The 13,194-nt window shown below is 38.7% G+C and overlaps 1 protein-coding gene across 22 annotated transcripts in view; it reads right to left on the minus strand.

Annotated features, from left to right (window-relative positions):
- Positions 1-13,194, minus strand: part of stxbp5l (syntaxin binding protein 5L) — a 156,696-nt gene that overhangs the window by 66,103 nt on the left and 77,399 nt on the right. For all 22 annotated transcript variants that reach the window (XM_051959330.1, XM_051959326.1, XM_051959328.1 and 19 more), the window contains exon 4: positions 6,935-7,035. In XM_051959330.1, coding sequence (XP_051815290.1) covers positions 6,935-7,035 — 101 coding nt within the window. The remainder of the gene's footprint in view (positions 1-6,934; positions 7,036-13,194) is intronic.

A 13,194-nucleotide genomic window follows, 5' to 3' on the forward strand; every position in this document is an offset into this window, starting at 1 on the left:
TAATAACTTGATTTCTTGACAGAAGTCACATCCTGACTCACTGACCGGAAGTCATACTATGACTCATTTGCAGATGTCCCAGCCTGACTCATTCTGTGTCAAAGTTTAATTTAGACCACAGTCTGTTTTCCTTCACAATGAAATACCTTACATATAGGTAATATTGTCGACATTCACTCCTTCAGCTTTTACGTCACCACTCCTGAGTCTCTTTTCTTACAAAACTTTTGCACTCACCCTGTAAGCTTCCTCTAAGCTGGTACAAATACCTGGAACCTAAACATACATGGAAGTCTAAACATTTGTGTTCTATTTTTCCATTTTCCATTAGCCTGTCAATATTAAAGCTAAGCTGGTTAACCATTTCAGGTTCACATATACCCACTATTCCTCTTCTTGAAGCTTTAAATAGTGTAAAATCTAAGCTATTAAATGAAGAATATTTTTTTCACACAGTTTACAGATTGAGTGGTCTTCCCAACAATGTTATATTTGTCTGTGTGGAACTTCTGACCTACAATGGACATCTTTTAAGGCAAGACAATGTATTAATGGTGCACATTATGACCTTAAAAATATATACCCTGATAAAGACCCCTGTTCCATTTGCTGCTCTCTCGTTCTTGCATTCTCTGTTTTTCCTTCTGTAAAAACAAAGGCAAGTATTCTCAAAAAATAATTATTAAGTGAAGCAAGACTGCTTAATCCATTATTGTTCTGCCAGTGGCATATATCATCAGCGTAAGCACCTTAACTAGGGAATAAAGATCAGCACACAGTAAGTCACTCTTGCCCATGCTGATTACCTTGCAGAGATGGGGTGGATCATTGGGTTCCAGCCCCACAGCCACCCACCCAGCAAGTGGCAGGATTATTAGATAGAAGACAAATGAGATGGCAGACAATTCAATAAGGATTTTAGGGGCTTGAGGAGATGACAATATTCAAACTTGCTCACATAGCACTGCTAGTGCAAGAGAGGATTATACAGTCCTCTGCCTTTACATGCATTTAGGCGCATCACGACAAATTTACAAATTCCCTGGTTTAGGGAAGCTTTTTATTCAACCTATCTGGATAATTCTTTTACTTAAACAGTAAGAGATAAGAGGATAATCTCTTCAAAAATTTCTATTTGTACTATTTGGGCAAACTGTGTAAGACCATGTAAAAATTGTAATATAAAATGCTAACAAAAATTCATTTAATTTGAAATATTTCTAAAAACATATCAGCGTTATTGCAGTTTGTCATCGTATATCTCATGCAAAAAGAGGAATATAAGAAGAAATATAACAAGAAGCTTCTATACATTTTTTTCATGTGCAAGCTTTTATAAAATAAAAAAAAGTTTCTTGAGTTCCTCTATGTTGGTTTCCATGACGGCTTTCTTCTCTTTTGTCTTCTGGAGAATGTGCAAAAATGAAACCATCTACATCACTTCTTTGTGCAGATCACTTGAAATGTTTCTAGTGTTCTCCTTTTGCTGCCTGCTGAGTGCTAAGCAGGACTCTTGAGTTATCTTTAGCTCTTCCTCTAAGTTGATGGCCTTCTACTCTTCTTTTCCCCCCAAGGGGCTTCTCTGGTTCAGAGTTTAGCTTTGAGCTGACCAGTTTCATGGCGTAATCACTTTTTGCCCTCCTTGTGTTTGGTAACTTGGTCTGAATCAACCTTTTTGGCACTTATCAGTCCTGTCACATTCGTCTGCAAAGCCTGTGTGCTTCCAGTAGGAACCTCCTCTCAGTTCTTGCCTGCAGTGTGTGCTACAATCAACCTGCCATTTATTCCATCCCTTCAAGCCTGCAATAAATATTTATCTTTTATCTCACTCCACTCTCCTCCCCTCATTGTCATTTTATCTACAATATCTATCAAACCTAGCTAGCTCTGGCTCATGATATGGGAGCCTGCTCATCAAAAGATATCGGAACAATAGGCACTGCTAGGCAACCAGGCGTAGCATGAATGCTCAGCATGTTCAGTGAGGGGTAAAATTATACTCCTCAGTAGTTTAAGGTATAAAATATGATTTTTTTGTTTGTTTTTATCCCACAACAATTCACTCGATAATAAACAACCCATTTTAGGAAAACCATGAACTCAGAAAAGCAGGTGTTTTATTTTACTGGAAAAACATGCTTTTGAGAACACCAAGGGAGCAGAGCTGACCCCTTGGCGCTTCCAGTGTTAATGAACTAAACAGATGTAGTGATTAATTGAAGTGGTGACTTGATCTAGGAAACTGGCAACCTTGCCATCTGCTCTGCATGACTCGTGACACAACTGCTCTACAACAACTTACTATATCATCAAAAAACAAAACCCCAGATGCTTACATTAGCTCAATTTACTCGTTTAACTGCAGCAAAATTTACAGTAAGCGTTCAGTGTGTTGACGACTGTAACACGCATTGTGTTTGAGCTGTCTTGAAATTGTTTTTGACAACAGCATGACAGTTGAGGAGGAGTGGCAGGCACGAGCTGCTGGCTGACAGTTATTACAAAACAATTTTCTCCACCATTCCAGTGATTCATACGTTATTCTGGTGGGATTCTGATGGGGTGTTAGGGTGCTAATTGTCAGAGGTTCAGCTTTGAGACACAGAGCTAAATGGAAAGCCACTGCCCAGCCTCTGATGGATGACTCATGATGCCCTTTTTCTCCTTTTTTCTTAGAGCATGATTCACTGCTCTTCCGCTGAGAGCAAGTGGTTCTGCCTCCTACCTTATCGCACCAGGTAGAAAGCCACTGAAAGAGATTTTCAACACCTTTGAAGCAAAGTATTATTCGAAACGTTTACCTCTGTGGTTGTGTGGGCATATGTATCACGCAATGTTGGGTACAGCTGCTAGGCGATGAGACTAAAATACACAGTCTCAAACGGACAGGTCTGCAGTGACTAGCATGTCGTGATTTGACAAAGCAGTCATGCACTGAGGTTGTTGCAGCAGAAAAAGTAACATTCCTAATCCCAGAAGAGCACAGAATCCAGAAGTTTACTTTGTTTTGGCATCTTCCTCCCACAAAGAGCTTTTAGATGTCCCAAAGCAGTAACCTCCAGGATGGAAAAGTGAAGCCAAAACAGGCCAAAAAGTGCCAAAACATGCAGTTTCTTAAATGGTCTTACAGCAGAAATAATCTTTGTTATAACCGGTTTTGTTAATTTGAATTTAATTTACTAAAGTTTATCAGGCATTTCTGTTTATCAAACGGTGACTAATACCTGGAAAAGGTACAGATTTCTATCAAATAAACTAATACAGACCTTTGCTCCAAGCAGACTGACCGAGGAAAAATTATGGAATTATAAAATTTTAAATTTTAAATTGCTGGTGATAAACGGACTTTATGTTATAAATGTGGAAGCAATTATAGTGGTTTGAACAGAAAAACATTGGTTTGCTTTCAGACAGTGAGCCTATGTAGTGGTCTGCTGGGGAGCAGGGAGCACTGAAAGGGACAGAAAGAGACTGAACAGACTGGTCAGGAGGGCCGGTTCTGTGCTGGACTGTTCCCTGGACTCCATAGAGGAGGTGGGTGAGAGGAGGATGTTGGTAAAGCTCACATCCATCATGGACAATCCCTCTCACCCACTGCATGACACTGTGGAGTCTCTAAGTAGCTTTTTCAGCAGCAGACTGAGACACCCACCCTGCAAGAAGGAGCGCTATCGCAAGTCATTCATTCCATCTGCTATAAGACTTTATAACATCAGCATCACTGGCTGATGCTAACATAAAACTGGACTTTATCACATCATCCTTTACCACATAATCTGCACAGTTCTTGCACTATTTGAATTTTTCTTGTACTTTACATCATTCCATAAGCCACTTTTTCCATCCTACACTCTTGAACTTACTGTGAATATTATTATGATTACAATTATATCATTGTTTATTGTTGCTCATACAGTATGCTGTGTGCTGCTGTAACATGGGAAATGTTACTACTTAATGCCAACATCTGTAAGTCTGTATTTTCGATCGGCAGCAGCAGTTCTCCAGCTACCAGCTACATCCAGTTCTATGAACATCTTGTACTATATGCTGCATATTGCTGCTGCCCATTTGGTCTGATTTCATTTTATCTCAAACAAGAGTGGCTTTAAACTGATGGCATGTTTAGCACATGAAATGGTTAATAAAGTAAGTTTAGCCAACTAACATTATGATCATTGTTTATTAAAGGCTAATCAAACTAAAGCTGATTAGAGACTGTTGATGGAAGACATGCTGAACTCAGGAAACTTGAGAGTCACTGTGCTATGCTGAAACTAATTCAGCTCCTATCAGCTTAGCAGATAGTAGCATGCATTTGAGAGATTTTGTGGCCGCACATATCAAGTAGACTCAAAATTAAAGCAATTGCACATTTGCTGTCAAGGCCTTCACATTCAGGAACAACCTTCACATTTCCATTAATGTTGCTACCTCAGTGATTTAAAATCTCATTTCCATACCTTTGAATTTCTATTTTAAATGGCCTTCATGTGCCCTGTCACTTAAAATTGGTATTATTTATGTTTTTTATTCTTGTTTTTCTTTTTTTGATGAAGGACTTTATCACTTTGTTTTAAAATGTGCAACACAAATAAAAGCAAATATTATTTTTTGAATATTATCATTTAGCATCGTGACTAGAACCACGATTACGCTGGAAACCACAGAGGCAGCACTGGCAACCATTTGCTATCCTGAAGTACATCTGGAGCTTTTTTGACTCAGTGATTCCGGAGTTTAAAAGCCATTTAAATTTGAATCAGATTCGATTTTTTTTTTCAGGGAAATTAAAAATGTCTACTTGTCACACACACAGACTAACAACTTGAACCCTATTGTGAAAACTTTCCGACAGTACATGGATGTAAGAAAACTCTTCCAGCCCATTATCCTTTAAGGCTCTGTTGCATTATGAAAGTACCCCAGAGTGTTGAGTTTTATGATGTGCTTTTTTCATAGCAGGATTGAGATTTTTCCATCTCTGAGAGATAGGTTATTGCTCTCTTGTGATGGAAAGTTTCAGCAGAGAGAAAACATGCCCCATGACTCAGACAAAGTTCTTCCCTTGTAAAAGCAAGCAGAGTGAGTTTGCTTTTACTTTGCTTTTCCTTGTACTCATCTAAGGTAATACTTGCATTGACACTGTGACCCCTAAAGCACTGTACAAAAAATATAATAACACACTTTTTCAATTTCATATTATATTCAGTTGCATTCAATATGGATTCAGTTATGTCCATTCAATGTCAATGGCCTTGGAAATCAGTTTGCACTGGAATCAATAGCCTTTTGTATTGCAGAAAGAACAAGTGTGACAAGACAATGCAAGCAGAACAAGTAGTATCTCAATCTGAAAAAAAATGTATAAAAAGTATGGGAACATGTGAATATGTATTAGCATGTAAGTACTGGCATCATTGTTTTTGCCCTGTCTTTTGTGAATAAGTGTTTCCAATAGATTTGTCCTGTACAAAAGGTTTCTACTCTTAATTGAACACCTCAGACATACTAACAACAATCATGGAAGCAAATGGTGACAATGCACTGCATTTAAACCTTATTTCTTGCATGTAAACAAGCCCTCTGGCAAGGGTCTCTCTACCTAGAACAATATAACATTATTGTGAACTTGAATCATCGACTTGAAATAACGAAAGTAAGATGTTTGAAATCGCAAACATTTAAGCTGAACCTATATTAATATGTCCTAGAAAATTGCAAATCAGAGAGCTTTAACTAGAACTCGGGATAAAACTACATTCAGTTTTACACAGACTTGCCAAACTTTTACACTGACAAGGCCTACTATGACAGAGTAGGAACAACAGCAGTGCAATAAATGATCTGCTCCCGTCACCACACAGCAGTGGCTTGCTGTGTTTCCCTGCAGACAGAAATGGTGGACTGCAGGTTACATGCTCTGGATAGTTAAACAACTGCAGTCAGCTCCACCTTGAATAACCTGTTTTTGAAGATGCTCAGGTGGGGCATTGAGGATATTGCACCCATTTAGGTCAACCAAAAGAGTTGTTTTTGTCAAATGAGTCACTTCTGTGTCGAAACAGAGGCCCCAGAGGTTTTTGGAAAAAGGAAAGAGGGGGGAAGTTCCAAAAGTCAAGCATCAGCAAGTAAAGTCCATTGTTTGCCATTAAAGTTTAATGATGGAGAGCAGATGAAGTGTTGCTGCTGGGGAAGAAAGCAAAGAGCCCAGCCCAAGCTTAACACCACATCTCACAGACTGCTACTCTACATTAGACACGGTCTCATATAGAACTAGAGGTGAGGGACATAAATGACCCTTCATTCAGAGGGTGAGGAAGTAGTCCAAAGAAATCCAGCAAGACAGATGTAGAAGACAATACATCTGTTTTAAGATGCAGGTAGCAAGAGTAGTGTGGGAGTTGGAAAGAAATGCCCCAGTTGAAGAAATTGTAAGAATCTTTACAATTTCCAACCAAAAATACAACCACCAACTGAGAGACTTCTTCTAAACCACCCAAAGTCATCCCAAAGTTAGTCTGCAGTGATCATGTTCTTCCCAGCCCAGTGAGAACTTAGGTGTTGTAGCTGGAACACAAGGTGTTGGGCAAGGGCAAAATACCTGCAAGACACAACTTCTGATGCAATAATACTCAGCTACATCCGCAAAACTCAGTCGAGTGGTTAGGGTGCACATCAGTCTGCAGGTCAGGTGTGTAAGACAGGGTGAAAAGGAATCAAAGTCAGAGGTAGGATGAGGGGCCAGGCCGAGATCTGTAACAGAATTGCTTAACCAACCTTAAAAGCAATACACTGACCTAAGACAGCAACATTTAACTTCCATTGCAGCAAAGTGTGGACTTTGTGTGTGTGTGCTGTGTTTAAGTGTATATATTTGTGTGCTCAGATATGTCTGTTTGTGTGTGTTTTATTGAGCGGAATCTATGCTTACCTCTCTCTGTTGAATTTGAGTGAATGCAGGACAGCCGGCCGCCTCTGGCGCAGATTCCACAAGTGCAGCGTATCATCTGCACAGGCTGTGACCAGCGCCCCCTAAAGAACAAAGATATATCAGTATGGAATCCGAATGGAGGGGACAGGGGACACTTTGCTTTTTGGATTCAACCCAAGAGTATTTGGCCACAGTAAAATGAAATGAATACAGCATATCAAGTACAGCAATAGAAGCATTTTGAAAATAATCCAGTATGTAATGCAGTTATAATTCATCTGAATATCACAAGCAAACACTCATAGTAGATCAGTACACCAGTAAACATTACTACACTTCCCCCTAAACTGCACAGACTCCATATCAGAATCTCAAAAGGTCTACAGAAATGAGTCAGCAAACATTTAAGCGGAGCGAGCACTAATATTGTGTCCTCTTGGCTGTGCTAAAACACATGGACAATATATGAAACTGAGTGCAAAGTGTGGAAGAAAAATGGCAAATCCTTTCAAGATGACGTCCTCTTCTGAGCAGGAGAATTGTAATTACAGTGAAATTCCCTGTGCGGCTTTGCTACCAAGGGGTCACTGTAAGGACTGGAGCCCAGGGAGAATTAGCTTTAGATTACAAACTTAATCATGGGATTAGAGACTTACTGCGCTGTGCAAAAGAGGATGACAACACTGCGTTCACTGATTTCCATTTTGGTAATATTTTCCAACTATTCACTGAACCTGTCACTCGGCATAACAAAAAATATTTGTATTTTCTGCAGTTTTTTTTTTTTTAAAAGAAAGCACTTTAAATATGATTATTGGTATTAAAAACTACAAATTACAGCCACACAGTAAACGATATGACACTGTTAAAACCCATACTTTGTGAGAATAAAACATGAACAGACTTTCCATTACTGCCCGTGACTCTTACATCTCACTTAAAAATATGACAATCTCTACACAAATGTCCTGTGCAAAAATGAATCACCAGGAAGTTAAAAAAACAAACAAACAATGAGCAAAATAATTATTTGAGCATTTTCCACCCACTGCCTCCTGTTTTGCTTGATGTCTTGTTTCCATAAAAAAGGTTATGATGCTGCTGATTCATGTCAAATCTGACTGGTGTGGGATGTGCCAATGACGATTACCTGGCACATACTGTAGATTAGAACATCTGATACTGGATATCGCTCTATTTTCTTTTTTTTTTAATATATAATCTTACCTTACCAAGAGTTTTTCTTTAAATTTCACTCCTTCCCATCTTACCATGTAATAGAATTGCACCCTGGTGGGATTAAAGCAGTTTTTATATTGGTGTGAATTATTAATTTCCCATTAATGTACGCTCCATTTAGCCGGAAAACAGCATCCTCAAATCAGAATAATTCTTGCAATGTGCCAGCATCCATGAGTAAGATCATTTCGGTCCCAAATTTGAATGGAACCATCTTATATAAAGCTATTTTGCATGCAGGGATACATGTAAGTTCTGAAAGCATGTATACATGTGCTGGTCTGTGTCAATATTTTTTGAGAAGAAGACATTACATTAAACAAAGTAAAAGCATTTAACTAATTATTAACTTGTGCCCTATCTGGCAGATTTTTTTTTAGTTAAACAATACATATAGTTGCTTACAGACTAGAGATAAATTGAACTCTAAACTAACCGCTGAGAGCTGATGTTTTGGATTCAAATAGAGATGAGAATGACAACTCCTAGTACTACTCTCCATTGCATTTCATGAATACTTCTAAAGCACAATTAATCACTCTACAAATGTCAAAAAATATTTTCGAAGAATTCTTCCTAAATGTTAGTGCCCTTTTTTGAGTCACCTGCACTGATAATGCAGACAAGGCTGAATGCAGTGCAGAAACGGAGCAGCAGATATAATTAAGAAATCATACCAGACAGGACGAAAAGAAAGAGTGTGAGGCGGACAGAGTGGAGGCCTGGCTGTCGTGGTAGAATTATCTTGATGTCTTGATGGTAACAAAGGCAGGGTGACCAGGTGCAGAATACAGCAGATACAGCACACACCATAGGTAAAAACAGCAATCAGCAACACCAAAAGAAAACTGCAACAAAAACAACTAATAATTGCACACAGGTGTACATATGTGTATTTATCTTCAAACAACATAGGATTGGTGGTCTAATAAAATGAAGTTTCTTTTACTTTTTTTTTCAATTAGGTCAATAAAAGAGAGAGATGCATGTAATAGTTTCCGCTCAGAGGATGCTATTTGGCACCACAGAGTAAACATTTGTCATATTTTGTACTTTTGTATTGATTTTGATGACAGAACTCACTATCAATAACACTCATTAAACACTCATCGGAGTAAGTGCTATTGGCTAACTAATCACTCTGCCAGGCAGAGTGTGGCCTGATGCTAACCAACTCTCAGTAAGGCAGCTCCCTGAGGTCTTCCATGGAACTAAAATTACAGAAGCTGAAAAGGGCGACTAGTACTTTGAAGAGAGTGCACATTATGAATTAGTATCATGTTACAGTTTTTTTCCTAACCACTATTTCAGGGACTTTACCTCCATTCAGAAACCCTTCAAAAAGCTTCAACTTAAGCAAGCAGTAATGCATGACGGTTACAAAATCTAACTGAAGGTTTGCTGCTGATTCAAGACGTGACTGGTGGAAAATTGAAAATTAAATTTTATCTTTGCTGTGACTCGAATTTTTGATGTGGAGGGTGTACGGAAAAGTCATTAACAATTTAAACATGCAATGTTAGCATTAGTTAGTCTCCTATTTGTGTTATTAAGTATAAAGAGAATGGACTTTGATGCTAACACATTAGCTTCCACTCAGCTGACGAGCTCTGAAAGTTGCTATGTGGTTACGTAGGAAATGATTGTAACTCTGAGAGGCATGACGGTTGACAGACTAAAAGACGAATACGTTACTTCTTATTTTTTTAACATGGCCTCTTAACAACTAGTCGACGACGAAGCATGTATCTCAAACATCCACCACGACACCATCATCTGCTGAACTGCGAAATTACAGTTTATCTTAATTGATAAGACACTAAATTCCATTCAATGCACAGGACAAAAACATGACTCTGCTGTCCAAATTTTAGACACTATTCATGGTTTGAACACAGTTTCCAAAACTCTTGCACTCTTTTTGCAAAAGACTGAACAAATTTATTGCTCATTTTCACTCAGCACACATTTTTCAAAAAGTGAACACTATGAAGCAGAACTGGGACACGGTTCCAACACTGATGTTACAATTAAGACACAACAGGTCAAAACTGAAAAGACTTCAACCAATGAACTGCACCCTATAAAACCTGCTGGGAAACAATATTAGCTGTTCAGAATGCAATCTGTTGTTAAGGTCAGCAGATGTCTATCTATCTATCTATCTATCTATCTATCTATCTATCTATCTATCTATCTATCTATCTACACACGTGGACAAAATTGTTGGTACCCCTCAGTTAAAGAAGGAAAAACCCACAATTCTCACTGAAATCACTTGAAACTCACAAAAGTAACAATAAATAAAAATTTATTGAAAATTAAATAATCAAAAACAGCCATTACTTTTGAATTGTTGATTAACATAATTATTTAAAAAAAACAAACTAATGAAACAGGCCTGGACAAAAATGATGGTACCTCTATAAAAGATTGAAAACTATTTGACCAGAGTGACATGATTAACTCAGGTGTGTCATTTAATTGACATCACAGGTGTTTCCAAACTCATAATCAGTCAGTCTGCCTATTTAAAGGGAGACAAGTAGTCACCCTGCTGTTTGGTGAAAAGGTGTGTACCACACTGAACATGGACAACAGAAAGCGAAGGAGAGAATTGTCCCAGGACATCCGAAAAAAAAATATAGACAAACATCTTAAAGGTAAAGGCTATAAGACCATCTCTAAACAGCTTGAAGTTCCTGTGACAACAGTGGCTCATATTATTCAGAAGTTCAAGACCCACGGGACAGTAGCCAACCTCCCTGGACGTGGCCGCAAGAGGAAAATTGATGACAAATTGAAGAGACGGATCGTTCGAATTGTATCCAAAGAGCCCAGAGCAACCTCCAAAGAAATTAAAGGTGAACTCCAAGGCCAAGGTACATCAGTGTCAGATCGCACCATTCGTCGTTGTTTGAGCCAAAGTGGACTTCATGGGAGACGACCAAGGAGGACACCACTGCTGAAAAAAACTCATAAAAAAGCCAGACTGGAATTTGCAAAAATGCATGTTGACAAGCCACAAAGCTTCTGGGAGAATGTCCTTTGGACAGATGAGACCAAACTGGAGCTTTTTGGTAAGGCACATCAACTCTATGTTCATAGACTCAAAAACCAAGCATACGAAGAAAAGAACACTGTCCCTACGGTGAAACATGGAGGAGGCTCAGTAATGTTTTGGGGCTGCTTTGCTGCATCTGGCACAGGGTGTCTTGAAAGTGTGCAAGGTACGATGAAATCTGAAGACTATCAAGGCATTCTGGAGAGAAATGTGCTGCCCAGTGTCAGAAAGCTTGGTCTCAGTCGCAGGTCATGGGTCTTCCAACAGGACAACGATCCAAAACACACAGCCAAAAACACCCAAGAATGGCTGAGAGAAAAGCGTTGGACTATTCTAAAGTGGCCTTCTATGAGCCCAGATCTGAATCCCATTGAACATATGTGGAAGGAGCTGAAACATGCCATTTGGAGAAGACACCCATCAAACCTGAGACAACTGGAGCTGTTTGCTCATGAGGAGTGGGCCAAAATACCTGTTGACAGCTGCAGAACGCTCATTGACAAATACAGAAATCGTTTAATTGCAGTGATTGCCTCAAAAGGTTGTGCAACAAAATATTAAGTTATGGGTACCATCATTTTTGTCCAGCCCTATTTCATTAGTTTGTTTTTTTAAATAATTATGTTAATCAACAATTCAAAAGTGATGGCTGATTTTGATTATTTAATTTTCAATAAATTTGTATTTATTGTTACTTTTGTGAGTTTCAAGTGATTTCAGTGAGAATTGTGGGTTTTTCCTTCTTTAACTGAGGGGTACCAACAATTTTGTCCACGTGTGTATACGTGTTTATATACTTGATCCTGATATGCTGCCAAGCCTGTTTTACACACTATGCTGCTAATAAAACACAGATTAGAATAACTGATTCGTCTACTGATATTTATTCCAAAGAATATGCAATCAATATATGCATACCTACTCTGCTCACATCATTGCTTTTTCTGCATTATGTTCCAGTAATAAATACAATAAATCAGACTCTCCTTAAAAGATACCTGAATAATTTAATTTCAAGTGAAAGATGAGGAGTTAAGCTTCAGCTGCAGTGGGCTAATTTTGTTCTCCAAACTGCAGTGCTTTTGGGCCATGTCAAAGGTTAATGAGATGTGTGTCTGGCCACCTGGCTGTGCTATAATGTGTCTGTTTTCCTTCTGCTCCTCCTCATCATCCTCTAGTTCCACCTTTCCTGGAGAAAATGAGACTGAAGACAAATCATGAGACACGACAACTTATTAAGATGCCGACTTCTCAGGTGTTAGAAACTTTCCATGGGAGAGTGAATTTACATATGTTTTATTAAAGACATTTAATGACTACATATTTTCTGCAGCATATTTCTCTGCCATTGTGAAAAACCATTAACTCATCTTCCAGCTGAGTTTGACCTTTAAAAAAATTCCCAACACTGCTCTCTGTAGCTTTGTACCTCGTCGGTGTAGGGGATGGCATAGTGAGCAGAAAATAGATTTCTTTTCCTTTTATTTAATTTAAAACAAGTGAATCTTTCATTCTTTTTTATATTGCTCTGTCAGTGCATCCTCATAGTGACAGATAGATAGATGACAGGCATGCATTTTTGACAACCAACTAATTCCCTCCATTTTTGTACCTGCTTTAACAAATACACCTCCCACAGCGCTCCTGCTGACTTATTTTTGCATTTAGCCAAACAATCACCTCTTTTTTGCCGAAGCCATCCCTCACCCTCCACCCCACCACTAAACCTGCTCCGACACCAAACCTTCACCAGCTCCCTCAGCCTCTTAAGATGTATTATTCATCGGGCAAAATAACGAATTCAGAATCAGGAAACAAACACATTAATTAGCCTATTCATACTCTCCACTAACACCGACAGAAAAACAATATTTTTCCTCGTAAAATGACAAGTGAGATGCTTATGAGGGTGTCATGATGAGAGATTACGAGCACACACTTGACCACCAGATACTGT

The sequence above is a fragment of the Acanthochromis polyacanthus genome, chromosome 14 (assembly GCF_021347895.1).
Source record: "Acanthochromis polyacanthus isolate Apoly-LR-REF ecotype Palm Island chromosome 14, KAUST_Apoly_ChrSc, whole genome shotgun sequence".
In the NCBI taxonomy this organism is placed as follows: Eukaryota; Metazoa; Chordata; class Actinopteri; family Pomacentridae; genus Acanthochromis; species Acanthochromis polyacanthus.